At 42.1% G+C, this 22,059-nt stretch overlaps 1 protein-coding gene across 1 annotated transcript; it reads right to left on the bottom strand.

Annotated features, from left to right (window-relative positions):
- Positions 1-1,519: 1,519 nt before the first annotated feature.
- ap4b1 (adaptor related protein complex 4 subunit beta 1) lies at positions 1,520-21,143 on the bottom strand. Its single transcript, XM_033970098.2, has 13 exons — positions 21,021-21,143; positions 20,536-20,760; positions 20,116-20,246; positions 19,828-19,975; positions 18,527-18,812; positions 17,785-17,883; positions 17,392-17,503; positions 16,017-16,100; positions 12,227-12,330; positions 9,677-9,884; positions 6,589-6,897; positions 5,543-5,665; positions 1,520-4,508 (listed from the first exon to the last, which is right to left on the bottom strand). Exons 1-13 carry the CDS (start codon positions 21,131-21,133, stop codon positions 4,036-4,038), a joined length of 2,415 nt encoding a protein of 804 aa, XP_033825989.1. The 5' UTR covers positions 21,134-21,143; the 3' UTR covers positions 1,520-4,035.
- Positions 21,144-22,059: the final 916 nt, after the last annotated feature.

Raw genomic sequence — 22,059 nt, 5'->3', positions numbered from 1 at the left:
AAAGTCCTTTTAACGGACAAGCACGTCTTTGGGGTTGAATAATGGCACCACTTTCTGAAGCTACTGTGGAAAAGCATAGCAAAAGGTGAAGTTAAATCTGTCAACTGGACAAATCCTTGTAGGAGTGAAGACGTTTCGCTGCTCATCCAAGCCGCTTCTTCAGTTGACAGATTTAACTTCACCTTTTGCTATGGATCAGACCTGGACGACTGAGCGTTTACACAGATATCTACTGTGAAAAACAAACCCCAAAACAAAAAAATTAAGTTAATTTATACCAACAGAGAAGATACTGGACTTTTTTGCCACATTCTGTTTCATGTGGGTAGGGCCAGCAATTACAAAAATATTAACATAAACCAGTTCTGAAAGTTACACAGCAGACTCCACATGAGGATTCTGACCTCCAATTCAATCTCCTTTAAGTTTGAGTTTTGTAGCTAAAAAAAAGAGGAAATTGTAAAAATGTTCATTGTTTCCAATCAGCTGAAGGACCTGGAAGTGACATCACACACAGCTCTACTGAGACTCTGGGAAGTTATTATACAACTGAAACCAGAAGTTTACATACACTATATAAAAAGACACATCTGCTTTGTCCCCTCACTGTCTGACATGAAATCAGACTAAACCTTTCCTGTTTTAGGTCAGTTAAGATTACCAAAATTATTTTATACAGTAAGATTACTATGACTTTTAACAATTTGGGAAAACCCAGATGATGATGTCTTTGGAAGTGTCTCATAGGTTACTGTTAACATTTGAGTTAATCAGAGACACACCTGGATGTATTTGAAGTCACACCTGAAACACACTGCTACTTTGTGTAACACACATGTGTCAAACTCAAGGCCCGGGGGCCAAATGCGGCCCGCCATGTCATTTCAAAAGAAATCAGCCAAGATATCAGGAAGAGGATTGTGGACTTGCACAAGTCTGGTCCATCCTTGGGTGCAATTTCCAGATGCCTGAAGCTGTCACGTTCATCTGTTCAAACAATTATACAGTATAAACAAATATAAACACCATGGGAATGTCCAGCATCATACATCTGAGGAAGGAGACAGGTTCTGTGTCCCAGGGATGAACATGCTTTAGTCTGAAATGTGCATATCAACCCAAGAACAAAAGCAAAAGACCTTGTAAAGACGTTGCTGAAGCTGCTAAGAGTGTGTCATTATCTACAATGAAACAAGGACTGTACAGACATGGGCTGAAAGGACACTGCAGGAAGAAGCCATTACTCCAAAGGAAACGTAAAAAAGCCATATTACAGTTTGCAAATGCACACAGGGACAAAGACCTTCATGTCTGGAGACATGTCCTGCGGTCAAAAAAATGCAAAACGGAACATGTTTGCAGCCATCTGTGTGCTCTGCAGTAGTGCTGTCAGTGTGGAGTGACCGGCAGGACGCGTGTCACCGCCAGTCGAACTACACCTGGACACACACCCTACCTCTCATCAACTCGTTGAGCAAACATGCCGTTTATGCTTCAGTGCTTAAACAAGGACGTGCAGTTTTGCGTGGGAGTACAAACTCCCGTTTGATAAGAGGCACCAAGGATCAGCCGTTCCGTCTTTGCTGTGCGCTCTACTGTTACTGCATGTTCACCCAGGACCTGTCGGGGCAGAGCTAACCGGAGCTGGCGGCGTTTCACCTCCATCTGAACGTGCTACAGCCACGGACGCAGTGAGTTACCCACATGAACATTCAGCACAAACACACGGATTGATAACTTGATTGTCAGCAACTGTGAGCGGCGGTGTGGAGGATACAACACCGTGGTCTTTCCATGTGCTAAAGCTGGACGTGTGCTGCCCTGATCAAGCACAGATATACTTCTGGAGACCATAAAACACAGTGTAAATAAACAGAAAAGCGATGTAGGGAATGTTTTTACATCACGTGACCCAACATCTGCTGCTGCTCCTGTTAAGCAACAAAAATACAGACTATTTCAGACTGCAAACCATGCCAAAGTACTATGGGATCCAAAAGTTAAACCAAAAGGTGTTTTGGGGGGCACCAAATATAAGAAGTGTTGTGCCTAAGGCTGAACAAGTTGAAGTTGATTTTGACTTTTTATCATTTCTGAGACTTGGATAGCAGTATTTGTTGTTGAGGGTTGCAGCCATGTCCCCAGCTATAATATCTACAGACGTTATGTGAACATGGCAAAGGAGGAGTAGTAATGATGTTCAGTAAGGACAGTTTGAAGCAGTCGGAGATTCTCTGGAATGTGTGGGAGCGACTAATCGACTGTCAGTTGCAGTTGTCATTTGCTGTCATTGTACTGTACAGGCCCCCTTCAACCCATGATGTATTTTATGATCATCTTACTGAGATTCTGAAAAAGTGTAATGGAAACGTCCTCTTTATGGGGATTTTAATATTAATTGGCTAGATAAACATGGCAGAAGAAAACTAAAAGTAATCACTCACAGATTTAACCTCATGCAAATGATTGGAAATGCAATCCGGGTCACAAAGACATCACAAACACACCCGCTGTTTAAGGAATGGTAACATCTTTTCTTCTGGGTTCATAATCTGAACCCAGAAAAAAGGACAAAACCCCAAGCCATAAACAAAGTAATGTAGTCTACTCCATTCAGTGTAGTGAAGAGTGCAGTGAGCGTTACATTGGAGAAACTAAACAGCCACTCCATAAGAGGATGTACCAACACCGGCAGGAGAGTTCCTCTGGACCCCAGTTCGCCGTACATCTCCATCTCAAAGCCACTAACCACTCCTTTGAAGATAGTGAAGTTCAGATCTTAGCCAGAGAAAATAAATGGTTTGAGAGAGGAGTTAAAGAAGCTATTTTTTTTAGGAAAGAGAATCCTTCCTTAAACAGAAATGGGGGCCTGAGACATAATCTCTCCCCCATCTACAACTCCATCCTCAGACCCAGAACAATGAGAACAATAGCAGGGTCGTTAAGGGCTGAATAGGGTAGTTTCAGCTGAAGCTGGAGACAATAGCTGTTTACAGTTTCAGTGTAGTTAGCCCCTCCCCTCGGATAGATTTAAGGCAGTGGCCACCAGCAATCTGACCCATTCTGATTTACGCTTTCAACAATTTGTCCAGTTGACAGATTTTAACTTGATGTTTTGCTATGGATCAGACCTGGACAACTGAGGGATTACACAGAGAAATAATTTTGGTAATCCTAATCGACCTAAAACAGGAAAAGTTTAGTCTGATTTCATGTCAAACAGTGGGGAAAAAGCATATGTGTATTTTTATATAGTGTATGTAAACGTCTGATTTCAAAGTATTTGAAATTTGGGCAATTTCATGTTTTGCCTTGTTCACTAGTTTCACATTGTAAAGACACTGTTGAATACTGAGAACAGAACAGACAGAGACCAGGACTAAATCAGGACTAAATCAGGACTAAGCCAGGGCTAAAGCAAGACTAACCCAAGAGTAAACCAGGACTAAATACACCCATTTGATACACTGCCTGACCAAAAAAGAGTTGCCACCTAGATTTAACAAAGCAAATAGGTAGGGGTTGCTGCAGTTGGTCAGGTCTAGGTTCAGTAGCAGTCTGTGCTCAAAGAATGAGGTGAGCTGAATATACTGACTGACCAGGTTATTCCATCAATGGATTTTTTCTTCCCTGATGGCATGGACATATTCCAAGATGACAATGCCAGGATTCATCGGGCTCAAATTGTGAAAGAGTGGTTCAGGGAGCATGAGACATCATTTTCAGACATGGATTGGCCACCACAGAGTCCAGACCTTAAACCCCACTGAAAATCTTTGGGAATTAGCTGGAGAAGGCTTTTCGCAGACTCTACCATCATCAATGCAAGATCTTGGTGAATGGTGAATTAATGCAACACTGGATGGAAATAAATCTTGTCACATTGCAAAAGCTTATCGAAACAATGGCACAGCGAATGTGTGCCGTAATCAAAGCTAAAGGTGGTCCAACGAAATATTAGCATGTGTGACATTTTGTTTTTGTGGCGGCTTTTTTTTTGGCCAAGCTGTGTATATTTAGACCATTTCAGCTCATCTATGACAGCAGTGTTTTGCCTTGTTGGCTGTTTTCACATTGTAAAGCCACTGTGTTCAACACTGTAGACAGAATAGACAGAAACCCCATTAGAGCCGGTTCGTCTCTGGGCTTCTGCCTCACTGTAACTTTAACCCGGCTTTTCTCAAACTCCATCCCTTTGGCAGCAAAAGTCTTGTCTTGTGAAACTTCATCCACATCTGGAGCTTCATCCACATCTGGAGCTTCATTTGAGTAAAGCAGCTCGGCTAAAATCAGAGTGCCATGGGCAGTTTTGGTAGAACATTCCGGTTGCGTGTGAGTATACATGTAAAATTTCCATGGGATAGCGCTGGTTGGAGTGAAGGCCATGGTCTGTATGTTGACGAGTTGCAGAGCCGCCTGGAGGCTGTAAGGGGAGTCCACAGGAATCAGAGAGCATTGGATCAGCGTTTCCAGGCAAAAAAAGTCCTCTTCTTTAACGTCCTGAGCATCTAAACATGTCAAAACACAGGGAGAGCGATAGATAGGACAACATCTCTATAAAAGCATGCATTTATTTTTTCCTGACATGTGTTCCTACTAGGTTGTCACCGGCATTTGACCCATCAGAATACTAATTTTGAGTAAGTTTATTCTGATACAGTTACTTTTTCATTTGGTGGTACACAATGTAGGCTTTGAACTGCAGGTAACTAGTGAGAAAAATGTATGACACAGCTCTTGTGGTGAGGCAAGTGTGATTTTTCCCTCTCCAACTAGCACTATCTAAGTTTTATTGGTGATTTTACCGAGATGTTTTCAGTCATATGTATAGACTTTGATGGTTTAGTCATTACAGGGGATTTCAATGTACATGTGGATAATGTATTTGACAGAAACGTTAAAGAGCTCAGTTCTGTCATTGAAACCTTTGATCTGACTCAGCATGTCAGAGAGTCCACCCACAACAGAGGACGCACTCTGGACCTGCTCAAAAGAAGTAAATATTTCAAATGCCAATGTGATGGAAAATTAAGTATATTCCTGTTGTGCCTTTAAAAGCATTTGATCTGTGTCAGTCTGTCAGACCCAGACTACACATTAACATGTGTGAAGGCTCTGTCTCCACCCACAGAAAAGCCTTTGTTGTCTTGTACTGTTTTCAGGTGTAAAAGTTCATTATCTCATGGGTGTGAAGCAAAAGTCACTGCTTTGAAATGTACGTAGCTTTGTCTTTCTGGGATAAATAGTCAGAGCTCAAATCCTCGGGGATTAGACTAGGGACAGAGACTGGGACTTGGACAGGGGGACTTAGAGACTTGGACCAGTGGGTCGGGAGGCTTCCAGTCTGTGGCCATTGTAGGCCTGGGCCCAGTCCTGTCTGTATCTGCTGTAACAAAGAATAAACCTTTTTCTGTATTTCAAAACTCATCAGGCTTTGCAAATTGGTTACTTTTCATCTGTAATTTCAATTTTTCCACAACAGGCCAATAGAATTGTGGTGTCATCTGACTATTTTCTGACTATGTTTCTGTAAATGTGTTACCTTTGTCTGTTTGCAAACTCTGTAACTGAAGCCACAGGTCCTGAAAGGCGTTGGGGCTGAGTGCTGGAGACAGAGATAGAGTGACAGCTCCACTGAGAGACCCTGAGCACGGACCAGAACCATCTGAAAGAAAAAATATGATAAGACTCTTACCATAGACTGCGTAAAGAAATAGACTAAGAGAGTGTGGCATCATCCACGGCGTTCAGCTCCAGTCAAATAAGGCTCATCGATGTTTACCTCCATTGAGCCTTATTGTCCAATTGCATTTTGGACAATAAGGCTCATTGAGGCGAGCAGTTATAGGGGTCAATTTGGAGCTGAGTTCCATATTTGGAAATCCAAGTTCACAACCAGAGCCAATCAGGAGAGAGGTTGTTGAAGGTAATGCCTCTTCCTGCCCTTCCCACTGGTTTTGCAGAGGTGGGCCATCAACACTGCTGTCAATCAAACCTGTTTCTAACACTAGCGGAGGTGATCTCGGAGAGGGAAGCCACCTGATTTGTAGAACTGGTTAATATGAACGTTTCAAGACCAAAATGAGGAGTCTGACAGCAGCAGTTACAGAGAGAGGGGCCACAGTTTTTCATCCATTATACAGTCTATAAGTCCTACTGTAAAAGCTTCTGTCTTGATATCAGCCATTTCTCAAAAATAAAGTGTTTTCGATTATAAACCTGTTTTAGATCAAATTTGTATTTTAAAATAAACAAATAAAACATTTATATATGTTATAGTATAGTATATTCCTTATTAAAGGCCCTGTGCTTGTTTTTTCCCCATGTATGTGAGCATCTGTCTTTCCCCAGTACAGATACATTGTATAAGCAGCTAGATTTAAGACAGTGTCCACCGGCATTCTGACCAGAACTGAAGAAGCGGCTTGGATGAGCAGCGAAATGTCTTCACTCCTACAATGATTTGTCCAGTTGACAGATTTAACTATGCTATGGATCACACCTGGACGACTGAGGGTTTACACAGATAGCACCTTTAATAATTCAAAATGGCACCTTTTAAAAAAAATATAAAATGCCCATTCTTACCTGTGGGAGTGCTGTCTACCTGACATGTTCTTAGCTCTTTGCTCAGGTTAGTCTTGGGGTAAAAGTTTGTGTGTTCCGGGCTCCCTCTGGTGGATGTATCGGGTGTAGTGGTGGCTCCACACAGAGGCTGCATAGTGTTGAAGCTTTGAGCCCAGCTGTTGATGCTCTGCTGGGGGCGCCCAATCAGCACGCCCAGCCCTGGGTCAGACCTCCTCATCTGAACGAACCGTCGCGTCTCCTCAATCCCACAATGCAGCAGGCGGTAGTAGAGCAGGGCATGGTCACGCACGCACATGTCACTCTCCTCTTCTGTAAGGAAAAACAATCAAGAAATTATAGTTATGAGGTAAACCTAATTGCAATATCGACCACAGACTGTATAAAGAAGTGGACTGACCCACCCACAGCGATCGGTTCCAGGCAAATGACAGTCATTGAGGATAGCAGTTATAGACACCAATTTGGAGTCGAGTTCCATATTTGGATTTCTGACCACGAGTATCATAGCAACCAAAAGGCCAATCTGGAGCAAGGCTGTTGAAGTTAACTCCCCTTCCCACCCCCACTGCTGGTTTGGCATTGGGTGGGCGCTTAGCAATGCTGTCAGTCAACTTGTTACTAACACTAACTGGAACAATATAGATAAAATCTTGCCTAAGGAAACAACAACAGTTTTCACTACAGCCACCACTGCTGCCCCACTGTGGCTCCTGGTATTTCCAGCAGTCTCCCATCCAAGTACTGACCAGGCCCTGCCTGACTTATCTTCAGAGATCAGACAAGGTCAAGCTTTGATAAGGAGTTTTAAATTAATATATTCTGTTCAAAGTTCACATTTTACACATCTAGAATAATTGACAGAGAGACATAAATATGAACTGACAAACTGATATAAGAATCACATTGCAGAACATGTTTGTACAGATATAAACTACAGGGATAGAGGTTTATATGCAGAATAAGACCCCATTGAGACACAGGGAGGGCGTCTGACACTCGGGGAGGGCGTCTGACACTCGGGGAGGGGTCTGACACTCGGGGAGGGCGTCTGACACTCGGGGAGGGCGTCTGACACTCGGGGAGGGCATCTGACACTCGGGGAGGTCATCTGACACTCGGGGAGGGCATCTGACACTCGGGGAGGGCATCTGATACTCAGGGAGGGCATCTGACACACAGAGACATTTCAGAACATGTTTGTACTGATCAGAACTACAGGGTTAGCAATTTTTATGCAGAATAAGACCCCACTGATACAGGGAGGGCATCTGACACACAAACAGGGAATCAGACACAGACACACAGGGATATTTCAGAACACGTTTGTACAGATATAAACTACAGGGTTAGCAGAATAAAAGAGGAGATTGTATTGTCTGTGGAAGAAATGATAGAACTTCACAAGTTGCAGCCATTGGTCAACACTCCACCTTTCAGTGTGAGGCTTTAAAACAGATTCATCTGTGTGCAGGACTTATTTACTTTGAGGTCACTCCCCCATTATTTTTCCCATTTCCTGTTACATAACTATCAGAGGAAAAGTACAATGGAATAACTTCAGTGAATGAAGCCAAACAAAGCTCCAGGTATGTTTTTGATAAGGGACCAATACCATAACATTGATGCATTACAATTGAAGTATCTGAACAATGCTTAAAGGTCCAATATTACGCAAAATAGACTCTTGTGAGCTTTAAGCCATGTCTGTGTAATCCCTCAGTTGTCCAGGTCTGATCCATAGTAAAAGCCAAAAGTAAAATCTGTCAACTGGACAAAAAGGAGTGAAGAGCGAAGTGAAGTTTGACTGCTCATCCAAGCCGCTTCTTCAGTTCTGGTTAGATTACTGGTGGACACTACGTCATGTATGTATCTGAAGGGAGGAGCTAGCTACACTGAAACTGGAAACAGCTTTTGTTTACAGTTTCTGTATGTAGGCTAGATCTACTGAGCTCCTAATGGTTGTTTTTCACACCTATTGGCATCCTGGCTAGCTGTATTGTTCTCTTTGTTTCTTTGTTTGCTTTGGGTATGAGGGTGGAGTTATATATGGGGGACAGGCAATGTCTAAGGCCAGCCTTCTTGTTCAAGGACAGATAGCTTCTTTAACTTCCCTCTCAAACCATTTCTTTTCTCTGGCTAAGATCTGTACCTCACTGTCTTCAAAGGAGTGTTTAAAGGCTTTGAGATGGAGATGTACGGCGGTCTGGGGTCCCGAGGAGCTCTTGCGACGGTGTTGGTGTTCAAACCTACAAACACTTTAAAACAGAACCTGGGACAAAACACTGACCCATAAACAAAGTAATGTAGTCTACTCCATTCAGTGTAGTGAAGAGTGCAGTGAGCGTTAGATTGGAGAAACTAAACAGCCACTCCATAAGAGGATGTACCAACACCGTCATGAGAGCTCATCTGGACCCCAGTCTGTCTACATCTCCAAAGCTCAAAATGTTCTGTTCCACCTTGTGATATCATGAAGTGGAAGTTTTCAAGTTAACAGCTTCTTTTACCTTCAGTCCAGTAGATTAATAGAATCTCCAGGGCTGAAATCATCCAAATGATTCCTGTGAAGGTGTATGGACTTTTAAAACACAGTGCAGCACTTCCTGTGTTACCACATGACATCACAGATGTCTGTGGAACAAAGTGTTTTCTGTTTGAGAGAAGAACTGTTGAAGGTAATACTCCTTCCCACCCCCACTGCTGGCTTAGCAAGGAACGGGTCCATAGTAACATTATCAATCAATCCTGTTGTTAATGGTAGCAAGAGCGACGTTGGAGAAAGAAGGTGCCTGATTTGTCTGTCATTAATGTTCATATCTCTATTTATGGACAAAATAGCAAAATGAAAACACTCGGATAAAGTAGAGCGGGTTAATATGAACAAAATGATGAGTCTGACAGCAGCAGTTGCAGAGAGAGGGGTGACGGTTTTTCAATACAAAGTGAATTGGAGCCAGAGTCAATGCAGTCAGAAGAACATTATTGCTCACTTCCTATTTGGAACATTGCAGCTATCAGGTCATCTATGTCCAAATATATATACAGTCTGTGATTTTGCATAATACCCCTTCTAAGTACCACAACTCACCTATACAGTAGTGCAGCAGCCTCCCCAGCATGTCCTGCATCTCTGCGGGTCGACAGAGGAAAAGACGCAGAGCAGCCGATAGTAGCTCCATCTTCACACACAGACTCCCTTCAAAACGAACACCATCGATGAAACCCTCCAAAGCATACGGTGCCGAAGGCACACGCTCCCCATGTGCTCCCAGCAGCCATAGCAATGCCTGCCTGCCCTGAAAAGAGAGAGGGCCATTAACACAGCTGATGTAACAAAATACACAAACCATACATCTCCCACATGTTAGAGCCATATGAACCATCTCACACTTTGAGGACTTCAGGGGCCGACCTCCTGCTGGTGTCGAGAGTCAGGACTAAACCAGGAGTAAACCAGGAGTAAACCAGGAGTAAACCAGGAGTAAACCAGGAGTAAACCAGGAGTAAACCAGGAGTAAACATGGGGAATCAGCATTTCAGTAGTCTCACATCTTCAGGAAGATCAACTCTTCCTGAAGATGTGAGACTACTACTTTGACAATGTTTAAATACAGGCTCAAATGGTTCTGTATAGTTGTGTATATGACTGAAAGAGTTTTATTCTGCCTCTTCTCTTTTAATGTTAATTTTATGATTCTTATTTATGGTTTGGATTGTGATTTTAATGTCTTTCTTATTCTGTAAAGCACTTTAAATTATTTTGTGTGTGAATTGCGCTATAGAAATAAACTTGCCTTGTCTTACCCTCTCCCCCTGTATTTATCCAACCACACAACATCTGCAGAATAACAAGAGACATTTGGCCAGCCCCATCTCAGTTAAACACATTCATACAACAGTGTACACAGACACTGAGGGCGAAGGGAGATAAGTGTCTTGCCCAAAGACACAACACCATTCATCTGTGGGAGCTGGAATCGCACCGCCAGCCTGTGGGTCAGTGGATCTGATTCACTGAGAGGAATTCCAAGGCAAACTTCACATCAGTGGACCAGCATATGGCAGGTTTTCATGTTTTTGTCAATATTTATCAGTGAATTGTCATTGTTTGTGAAAAAAAACAACAGACAACAACATGGAAAACAACATGGAAAATCCATTCAAAACAATTTACGCACATAATTTTTCTGACAATTTTAGCTAAATAAAATAAAGGTGTTGCGGTTTATTTTTATTAGTCTTATCATCACTACTGCATCATTAAGACAAGCTTTGGCCCTTGTTACATTATGGTTCCTAACAGTTTTGGAAATACCTCTGCATATGTCTTCTCTGATGCCTGTGTCCAATCGGGAAGTAAAATTATAAACTTCACCAGAATAAAAAAAACGAAACAAAACTAGGTAAAACTTGTAATAAAACCTTAAATATAATTATGCAAATTACATTTTAATGAAAAAGTATTCTACACCATCATATGTACATGACACAGGGATACAGACAGGATCATGGGAGGCCATCTGGCAATCATTTGTTTATGGTTCTTATTTTTACAAACAGAGAGTCTAAGTTGGCCGCTCTCTCTCCTCTGACACGTCATATTTGTTTATTCAAAACTACAGGACTGAACCAGGACTAAACATGGACCAAAACAGGACCAAAACAGGACTAAAACAGGACTAAAACAGGACTAAAACAGGACTAAAACAGGACTAAAACAGGACTAAAACAGGACTAAAACAGGACTAAAACAGGACTAAAACAGGACTAAAACAGGACTAAAACAGGACTAAAACAGGACTAAAGTAGGACTAAAACAGGACTAAACCAAGACTAAATCAAGACTAAAACAGGACTAAACATGGGTTAAACATGGGCTAAAGCAGGACTAAACCAGGATCAAACCAAGACAGTACTGAAACAGGCAATCTCAACTTCTTGGTCTTTTTAATCACAAGGCTTAATTGTTAAACCAATTGTATTGTCAGAGCTTCACAAAGACTGCATATTGTTTGCTGTTGTCATAGAAACGCAAAGCAAACTTTACCATGACCTGAGTCACAGGTGGTGAGGGACATGTTGGGTGAGTTAGACTGTAGAATGAACAATGGATACTACTCACTGGGACATTAATACAGATATAGTATTAATAATTACATATTTTAGAGTTATTGAATATTATGTAACCCTCAATGATGAGCACCATGTCACCCGAACCGGCACCACCCTGGAGCCAGGCCTGAGGTGGGCTCTTCACCCACAGGACCCCACCAAGCACAGCTTAAAGGACCACGACCTGGAGGAGCGCGGCCTGGAGGAGCGCGGCCTGGAGGAGCGCGGCCTGGAGGAGCGCGGCCTGGAGGAGCGCGGCCTGGAGGAGCGCGGCCTGGAGGAGCACAGCCTCACTGTTGTGAAAGAAATTCTGGCAAACCATCCGGCACCTCAGGAAAAGTAAGAAGTGCTCCACCAACACTGTTTAGAGTGTGAACGTTACAGAGCGGAGGGGCCGTGTCTAATATATGTGCTTCATTACATATTCATGAAGGGTATGTCTAGCCAATGTGCTCACTTAAATATTCATGAGGGGAGTGTCTAACCTATATGCATCATTACATATTCAAAAAGAGATATGGCTAACCTGTGCATCTTGTATTATTTGCTCACAGCCCTCGATCGTGGTGCACACGATGTCAGAACACTGGGGACACGCCCACACCAGGTCCCGAAGAGTCTGAACCACAGCTGCAGGAGAAAGAGGGAATCACAGGAAAAACATGAACAAATTAGTCAGTTCTTATAAAGATGGGCAGGAAGACTAACACAATCAAAACCTGCTAACCTAGTGCTTTAGACTAGGGGCATAAGATCAAAACTAGACTAATAAAGGAATGTGACTTTTTTGAGATAAGCAACATTGATGCCATCAACATTCCAAGGGGGCTGAAGCTAACTAGAGGCACTGCTCTGTCTGAAGCTCTGTTGCTCTGTTACTAGATTTTAATCTGATCTTAATTTCAACCACAGACTGCCACGAGATTCCAAATAGGAAGTAATCAAGGGGGGCACTCTTCCAGCTCCAATCAACAGTTCACTTTACATTGAAAAACTGTGGACCCTCTCTCTATAACTGTTGCTGTGAGCCTCGTCGTTTTGGTCTTAAAATTTTCATATTAACCTGCTCTACATGATCCTGGTATTTTTATTTTGCTATTGTGTCCGTAAATCAAGATTTGAACATTAATAGCAGACAAATTAGGTGCCTTCTCCCATCACTCCCGGTAGCGTTAGCAGCCCCACCATACTAAACCAGTGGTGCGGGAGGAAAGGGGCATTGTGTTCATTAGCATCGCTCCGGACTGGCTCTTTGGTTGCTATGATACTTGCAGTCGGAGATCCAAATATGGAACTCGGCTCAAAATCGGCCCCTGTAACTGCTCTAGCCTCGAAGAGCTTCATTTGACTGCAGCCCAAAGCTATAGGTGACGTCACACTCACTTAGTCCACATCTTTATACAGTCTATGGTTTCAACACAATTTGACCACAGATAACCGACTTATCTGAACTACAACAGGTGAGCTGATTTGTGCTGTTAAACAAGTCCCTCTCAAATAACATTACAGTCACAAGCTAACAAGCATTAGTCAACTGTTTTCAGTTAGTCAGTTGGGGTTATATTTAATTTGGCCCAACCTGCTGCCTAAAGAATGTATTAAATGTGATTTGAACACTTTGGGTACACAGCACTCTTACCAAGTTTGTAGCAAAACAGGTAGGTGAGTTTTTACTAAATACGGCCATGGGAAAAAGCAAGAGAAATCAGACTACTTTGTTTTAGTTTTTTTTTGTTTTTTTTTTTTTACTTTTTTCAGTTTTTGACAATAGGAGTTCATGTTAAATAATTTGTTGATGTCATAATTTCAGATGGGATGTGTGGCCTATATAACTCTATGGGCGATTGTTTTTGTTTGGGATCGGCTCCACAAACTACATTAATCTTACAGTGTAAGATTGTCAGTCCTTTCAACTGACAACAATCCCACCTTTGGAGTTGAATAATCGCTCCACTTCCCGAGGATATTGTGAACAAAGAATTTCACTTTTGTTTGTTTATCCTGACAGAGAAGAGGCTGAACTTTGAGCCAGTTTTTGTTTCATGTGGATAGGTCCAGTTTTTACAGAGGTATTAACCATGAACCAGGTCAACACATCTGTAATCTGACAGTTACACAGGAAATGCCACCTGAGGAATCGGACAGCTCAGATTTAACTAGAGGGATTCTACAGTGTGTTGATGGTACGTGAACCCAGCCCCTCCCACTCTGTTCACACAAGCACCACCAATATTGGGAATAAACCTGGACTGGTCTTCAGTGACACTACAGCGCCCCCTTTTGATGCTTTGAAGCAAATATAACATACTTGAAAACTGAGATTTTGAGATAATCGAGATTGCAATCTAAACTATAATGTACAATCTAAACTAATACAATAACTCCATGCATTTCAGAACAAAACAACAGATTTTATACAAAATAAGACTGCAAATGGAGACACAGGGAGGGCATCAGACACACAGGGACATTTCATAACATGTTTGTAGAGGTCTAAACTACAGGGTTAACAGCTTTTACACAGAAGACCACATGGAGACACAGGGGGGGCATCTGACACAAAGACATTTAGGGCTAGTTAGAGCTACAACTACTGATTATTTTAGAGGTAGACCGGTCAGTGATTCCTTTTACTTTGAGATCTTTACAATGCATTTTTTACCAATTAAAGATTGAATGCTGTGACTGATGGCTTCTAGGTAGAGAATATTAATAAATAAAGTGTTTTATTGATGAAAGTCATTTTTGTTATGATTTAAAAGGTACAGTACATAACTGGAGGGGGCGCATCAGATGCATGAGTCCAGAGAGCTAAAAACATTAGGGTTGTAACAAGTTAATCGCAACTATTCAATTATTGTAATAGTTGTCAACCACGTTAGCAGCGTCTGGCAACCTCACTGTTAGCGTCCCTACTTCTGTCCAGTTTTATCTCAGTGAGTTTTTTGCCGAGTCACTAAAATGAATAAATATTTAAAGATCAGACAGTGGACAGAGAGCTGCAGGTGGGTCAGGGGTCAGAGGTTAGGGGGTTAGGGTCAGACAGTGGACAGGGAGCTGTGGGTGGATGTCACTGGCAAAATGTTAAACACTACACGAATAAAATGAATACTTCACCAGAGACATGTTTGTGTCTCAATGCTAACGTTAATGCTAATATTAAAACAACTCCACATATTGAAGTATTCTACATATAAAAATAATTGGGTAATCTTTATTTTAACTCTAATTTTATTTTTTAGTTGTTTATTTTGCTTTCCTATTTTAATAAAAGTGACTGTCAGCTTTGAGACACAGTGAGCTAGCTAGTGTGCTGCTGTGTAAAGAGCCATTTGAATAATCGTTAACTGGCAAATACACAGGCTCCAAAATATGTCATGAGCCGAGAGCAGAGGATTTATGACTCAGGTCAGGAAAGTGACACAGGAAATATGTAACTGTGGTGTCTTGGTGACTGTAAATATGTTCCACCGCGATGGCCTCAACTGGCTTCACTTCAGCTTAGCCTTACAATTCAGGTTTGATTTGATTTCGCGATCAAAACAACTGATCGATTCATTGAAAGAATAATTGCTAGATTATCCTATTAGCAAAATAATCATTAGTTACAGCCCTAAAAAAACAAACTCCATTCTCCATTGTGACAGAAAAATTTCATGCCATACTGTGTTTTCCATGGAAACAAGCAAGAGGCCACATAAGTCAGGGTTGGGGAGATGCAAGCCCGATCACAATAAGTTTGTCATTGCAATAAACTACCTAAATAAAAAAAATAAGTTACATACTGTAGCTTTAATAATGCCAGTATCTTTGTTTTACAAGGTCTTTTCGTACATATTTTAGAGTCTGTATCATAAACTGTATAAAGGAGTGGACTAAGTGAGTGTGACATCACCTATAGTGTTCAGCTCCAGGCAAATGAAGCTCATCGAGGCTGGAGCAGTTATAGCAGAAAAACTGGAGCAGAGTTCCACATTTGGACTTCTGTCCATAAGTATCATAGCAACCAAAGAGCCAATCCAATATGAACATTTTAAGACCAAAATGACAAGGCTCAATGTAGCAGTTACAGATGAAGGGGTGACAATTTTTCAATGTAAAGTGCTCCATCGACTCGATGGAGCCGGAAGCGCGTCCATGATCACTTCCTGTTTGAAACACTGCAGCTAGCGCATTAGCTGTGTCCATTTATGTAAACAAGACATGGTCTGTACAGATTATAATTATCACGATTAGTCAATCGTTGAGGCCTAAAACCGATATCTGGGCCCGCCCTTTGACATCACTGATACTGAGCAGATATGGCTCATTCTTACCAGAGGTGATGTGTTCCTGCTTCAGTCCGAGGAGTCCAGTGAGGATTTCCAAACATTTGTCGCTGTAGCTTCTTGCAATGCGCCCTACAACAAAACAGGAAATGACAATTCTCTCATTATAAACCAATGCAATCAGCAGATAACCAGATGAACAGCCTCACCACATCAATGCACATTAAGGAGCGTGGGCTTTGAGGTAAAACAGGCCAAAGAAAATTAATTACTCTGTTAAAATCTGATTTTCTGAGCTAAACTTGTGTCCCCATGAGCGCATATAAAACAATAAATGTGTTGGAGAAATCATATGTATTAATAAAACGTCAGCGGGAAGGAAACATGTTTCAGCCATTTTACTTGTGCTGATGTAATACTGATTTAAAAGGTGTATCACGTAACTTTTTGGAGATAAGCAGATGGGGCCAGGCCAAGGCAGGCCAAGTTACAGATCACATCTGTGGAGAGGCGACCTTACTCACAGTAAGAATACATGTTTTTCAGTATGTTTGTAGCAATAAAACAACAACTATTGTGAGATTTCCAGCCAAAGAGAGTAGGGGTGACAGTAGCTCAGTTTGTAAAGCATTTGGTTGGAGGTTTTTATTGTTGGTCTATTTCTTCCATTTTGGTCAACTCTCTAAACGACTTTGTGTGCCCTCGGGTGGTCGCGAAAGCTCCTCGGGACCCTACTCTGTCGTACATCTCCATCTCAAAACCTTTAACCACTCCTTTGAAGACAGTGAGGTACAGATCTTAGCCAAAGCAAAGAAATGGTTTGAGAGGGAAGTTAAAGATGCTATTTTTGTTAGGAAAAACAATCCTTCCTTGAACAGGAATGGCGGCATTAGACATCAATTATCCCCCAAATATAACTTCATCCTCAGACCCAAAGCAAACAAGGAAAACAAAAGGGCTAGCCAGGATGCTAACAGGTGTGAAATCACTCATTAGAGGCCTGATAGCTCAACAGACCTAGCCTACAAACCGAAACTGTAAACAATAGGTGTATTGAGTTTCAGTGTAGCTAGCTCCTCCCTTCAGATAGATCTAAGACAGTGTCCACCAGTGATCTGACCAAAACTGAAGAACTGGCTTGGAAGAGAAGCCAAATGTATTCACTCCTACAATAATTTGTCCTGTTGACAGATTTTATATTTTTCATTTGCTATGGATCAGACCTGGACAACTGAGGGATTACACAGATACCTTTGGTGGTTGTTTAGAGAATGCAGCCTTGACATCAGAAACGTTTGAAAGTATAAATGGAGTGATGGTTACTACAATTGCAATCCACAGAAATGGAAAATAAAGGAGCCTTAACACCACTGTAGACACTCTGTTATTGACCCGACAGTGCTGATACAAGTGTGTGTTATACCTATAGCAGATATGGCGGCCTGGGCGGTTTCCGGGTTCACGTCGGTGCAGTAACCTTTAAGTTCATCCAAAAGCATCGAAACATTTTCATCGTTCACCAACTCCACCAGAACCTGACACATAATAGAGGATTTATTTAAAGCAATGGATAAGAAGAGGTCAAAGGTCATGTTCATTACATTATAAACTAGCCATAGTGTAGCACAGAGCTAAACTTGTCTTTTAGCTGTCAAAACGCAGATGTTTTTTGGTTAGAATCTCTATTATATATATTATACATATAATATCTATTTACCACAGCAAAATATATTGTAAAAGTTATTGTGGTGAATAATTACAATGCTCAGAATGCATGAGGTAAATGAGGAACGATTTTTTCTATTTATAACTTCACCTGCATTTTCCTCTGCTTGATGAAAGCGGGTTCAGCGTAGCCACAGAAGAAACGTTTGTAGTGCGCCCCCAAGAGGCTGGGCTCACTCTGCAACAGCAACTGAAAAAAAGGAAAAACAAAAAGTAACAAATCCATGTTCCAGATCATTTCTATCTGGGACAATTCATGACATTCTCCCGCTACATTTATCCAACCACACCACATCATCTGGGAGGGCGTCTGACACACCACAACATCTGTAGATTCACTAGCGCCATCTGACCTGTCCCCATCTCAGTTAAAGGAACTGTTTGTAGCCTGCACTCTAACTGTTTTAAAAAGCTATGATAATCCCAAATGACCTCATGTCCACAGTGTTAACCTGTGGACAGAGACACATACAGGTGTCTCATTCTCAGTTTATGGACAGGCCTCATGTGAAAGAACCTCCACAATTCACTTACTGAGCTGCAGAGGCTGCACTAGCACTGACTCGTGGCTGGCTGCAGGTGCTGGGGTTTAGGTAGCGCCAATTCCGTGTTCCAATGTTTTTGGTATCAACAATAAATCAGCATTAGAATTGTTATCAGGAAAATATATATTTGATTTAATCATGTTTACCTGTCCCCAACACTACAGTGATATATGAGAATGGGAGGGCATCTGGCACTAGGGATACAGGAGGACAGGAGGACATCTGGCACACAGGGAGGGCATCTGGCACACAGGGATACAGGAAGATGGGGGGGCATTTGACAAACACCTGTATATGTGCCAGAGCGCTGAACCTCATCTCACGGCTGGAGCTCCCACAGGCGGTCAGCAGGGGGCCACACGCTCGCTCAAGGGCCGAATGACAGACCGCCGGGAGCGAGGAGCAGAGGCAGAGGAAAAGGCGGAGTGTGGCAGCCATGACGGGGGGAGCAACGCAGATCAGGCAGGAGTCGAGCAAAGACAGGATATCAAACAGCTCCCCCTCTGTCTGCGGACAGTATCGCTCCAGGATTCTCAGGATGTCAGACTGAGCCCAAACGTCACACTCCTTTAACCTGAGACGCAGACAGAGAGGGAGGGAGAAGTGGAATATATATTTTTGTAGCTTTTTTCCAATAAAAAATATGTCATTGTAGAGGAACGGCACCTGCTTGTCTCCTTTCAAATGTTGCCTAAAATGCTCCACAGAGTAGCTTTAAACTTACACCTTGCATTCAATGAATTATGTTGAAACTATACCTTCAAAAACTGTGAGCAGGCTCGCCTCTCCACAGATCTGACCTGTAACTTGACCTTGTTGTCATGACTCGCTTGTCTCCATGCCATATTGTGGAACATTCCAGGTGAAGCGATATCATCTCCGAGGAGAGAAGCAAAAAAAGTTGCATAATGCTCCTTTAATAGGGCCCTAATGTGCGCTGTAACTGTTCTGACTGAATGTTCTGATTGTGGGATGGTCCTTTGACAATTTTGAAAGAACTATTGATACTTTGCAGTGACATCACAGTGGGGGTGTTCTGTCTGTATGTCTATGGTGGAATGTTCACACATTACCAAACAGTGCCAAAAAAGTTTTAGGTTCGTCAGAAAACTTAAAATACAAAATGGATTTAAACAGCACATTCTGAGGAGCCTGTGATTAATCCAAGCATTGTTTAGGAGTTTGATTTTCAACAAAAAGGTGAGAGTGATTAACTGAAAAACTGTTGGCTAATGCTAGCTAGCTTTTGACTGTAACATTATTTGATGTGTTTAATGGCACAAATCAGTTCACCTGTTGTAGTTCTTGCTAAGTCAGTTCTTTATGGTCAAATTGTGTTAAAATAAAGGTCAGATTAAAGTTTAACTTGAGTAATAGAGCTTCAGACAGAGCAGTGCTTTTAGTCAGCTTCACCCCCCCACAGAATCTTGTTGAATTAAAACAGATCTGCAATGTAATGGGAATCATGTTTCAGTACTGAAATAAATTGTTAGTTGGGTTAGAGTCACATGACCTGACCTTCTGAGGAGGTGATGTGTGAGTGTGCTTCAGTGTGTGCATGTGTGTGTGTGTGTTCATATTATTTCTACCTGTTGAGCAGGTGGTGTGCGATGGCCTTGTTGATGGCCACACCCCCCTCCTCCTTTAGCACCTCCTCCAGAGCTCTGAGACAGTTCACCATGACAATGGGGTCAGGGTCACGCAGCAGACTGTACAGCTCGTTCACCACCGCCGCATCTGTCAATCAAAAAGGGGACGAGTTGATAATACTATTCAAAACAGTGCAGCAATAATGGTAGATTACACATGTTTCAGATGGTGGAGGGGCGGAGCTCTCGTTGACTCCAGCCCTTCAGAATTTCGTTTGCGTTTCTTACCCGTCTCTGTCTCTGGTTGGAGGTTGTGCAGTTTGGCCCAGCCCAGCACAGCCACTCTCCTCACACAGGCCGCTCTGTCCCTGAGCCCAGACGAGAGCGGCTGCTCAACGTACTCCACCAGACCTGGCAACCTGAAATTATATACACAAATTTACACCTGGCACCCAATATACAAAGATTCTTATGTCTCTTATATAAATGGATGTGTTCCAAATTAGCCTAGTTTAGTCCCTGGTTTAGTCCCTGGTTTAGTCCCTGGTTTAGTCCCTGGTTTAGTCCCTGGTTTAGTCCCTGGTTTAGTCCCTGGTTTAGTCCCTGGTTTAGTCCCTGGTTCAGTCCCTGGTTCAGTCCCTGGTTCAGTCCCTGGTTCAGTCCCTGGTTCAGTCCCTGGTTCAGTCCCTGGTTCAGTCCTTGTTTTACCTGAGGTTGGTCATGTTTCGGAGGGCAAGGCTTCGGACCATAGGGTTGGCATCTTGACAGTCTTTTCGTAGTGTGTTTATGACGAGCAGAGACAGGTCAGGGTTCAGTGACGCGTAGGAACATAAAAAGACATAGACGAGTTTCTTCTGGACAATATCTACTGTCGCACACGCTTTCACCATCTCAGGAAACAGAGCAGATACATCCACGCCCTGGGACATGGCCCTACAGAAGAGAAGGTAAAAATCAGAAATCAAAATCAGAAAGAATTTAAACTTTTGTTTGGTTGTCCTGACAGAGAAGACGCTGAACTTTGAGACAGTTTTTGTTTCATGTGGATAGGCCAAGTCTTTACAGAGATATTAACTATAAACCAGGTCAAGACTTCTGACAGTTACACAGCAAATTTCCCTATAGAGTTCTGACCTGTCTCCAGCTCAGGTTAAATTAGAGGGATTCTGGGATGTGCTGGTGTCTGGTGTTACCGTATGACTTTGGTGATGGTGTTCCTGTATCTCAGAGGGTCAGACTGGACGTTGGGGTTGGACAGAGCTCTCCTCAGCTCCTTCACCGTGTCCTCTCCGCTCAGGTATGGCATCTTCCCTACACACTGGCCAATGTCTGCAAGCAACAAATGAACAAGAGTGACAACAAATCAGTGAAAAGGCAGAATAAACTGTCCAGTTGCTCCAAAACTCCAGCTAACTCACTTCATTCTCTTTTCCACTGTTGCGCAAAGAGAACCTTATACTCTCAGTAAGCTGTTGTCGACTGAGAAAACTATTTAGACACCATTATTAATCAATTAATCAAACAACTACAGCCCACAGCTCCTGAAAGAATGCAGGGGACACATAATTTGAGTAGGTAATTACATACAACTTTAAATATTGTAAGAAGGTACAATAGCCTAACAGCTGCTTCTTATGCCTTAAGTATATTAATCACTTATTATTGTCTTCACAATTATAATCATTAATTATAATTGCCTAAGTTAATAGTTTTAGTTTATCTTCTAGTGTAGCACCTCCCTCTTGTGGTCATTTTGGGTTAGACCTGTTCTTGTCTGGTTGGGGAGCTAGTTTTGGTTTTGTTTTCTTGTGGTTAAGTTGACCCCACTTGTCCCCAGTTTTTTGTTAATATTATTTGCATTAATTCGAGCCTTTGTTAAGTTACCTTTTTTTGATGTATTAAATTTAAACTTATTTTTACGCCTTTGTCCATGTCTTTCTGTTTGGTCCACCACAGTTGCTAGCTATTCGGGGGAAACTGGTAGTGAAGGCAGTTTGAGAGCAGAACTTATCTTAATTAATCTCTTGAAGGTGTAAAAATGTTAAACTTTAAAAACACTGAGGAGCTCTGCACTGTTCCATCTGATGGAGCATAGTTTTAGCTTAGAGCTCTTTACTTGAGAAGGAAACGAACTGATTAACGTCCCTCTTTTAAAATGCATTTTAAATTATTATGATTTTTAAAATGTATTTATGTGTGATTTCAATGCATATTTTCTTGTTCTGTGAAGCA

The sequence above is a fragment of the Periophthalmus magnuspinnatus genome, chromosome 7 (genome assembly GCF_009829125.3).
Source record: "Periophthalmus magnuspinnatus isolate fPerMag1 chromosome 7, fPerMag1.2.pri, whole genome shotgun sequence".
NCBI classification, from domain to species: domain Eukaryota; kingdom Metazoa; phylum Chordata; class Actinopteri; order Gobiiformes; family Gobiidae; genus Periophthalmus; species Periophthalmus magnuspinnatus.
This window is presented reverse-complemented; position numbering and strand designations above follow the sequence as displayed.

Coding starts and splice junctions, on each gene's coding strand:
- ap4b1 (XM_033970098.2), bottom strand. CDS start 21,133: ATGCCATACCTGAGCGGAGAGGACACGGTGAAGGAGCTGAGGAGAGCT. Junction 9,885..12,226: donor AAATAATACAAGATGCACAG/GTTAGCCATATC, acceptor CTCTCTTTTCAG/GGCAGGCAGGCATTGCTATG. Junction 6,898..9,676: donor GCTGCTGCACTACTGTATAG/GTGAGTTGTGGT, acceptor TTTTCCTTACAG/AAGAGGAGAGTGACATGTGC.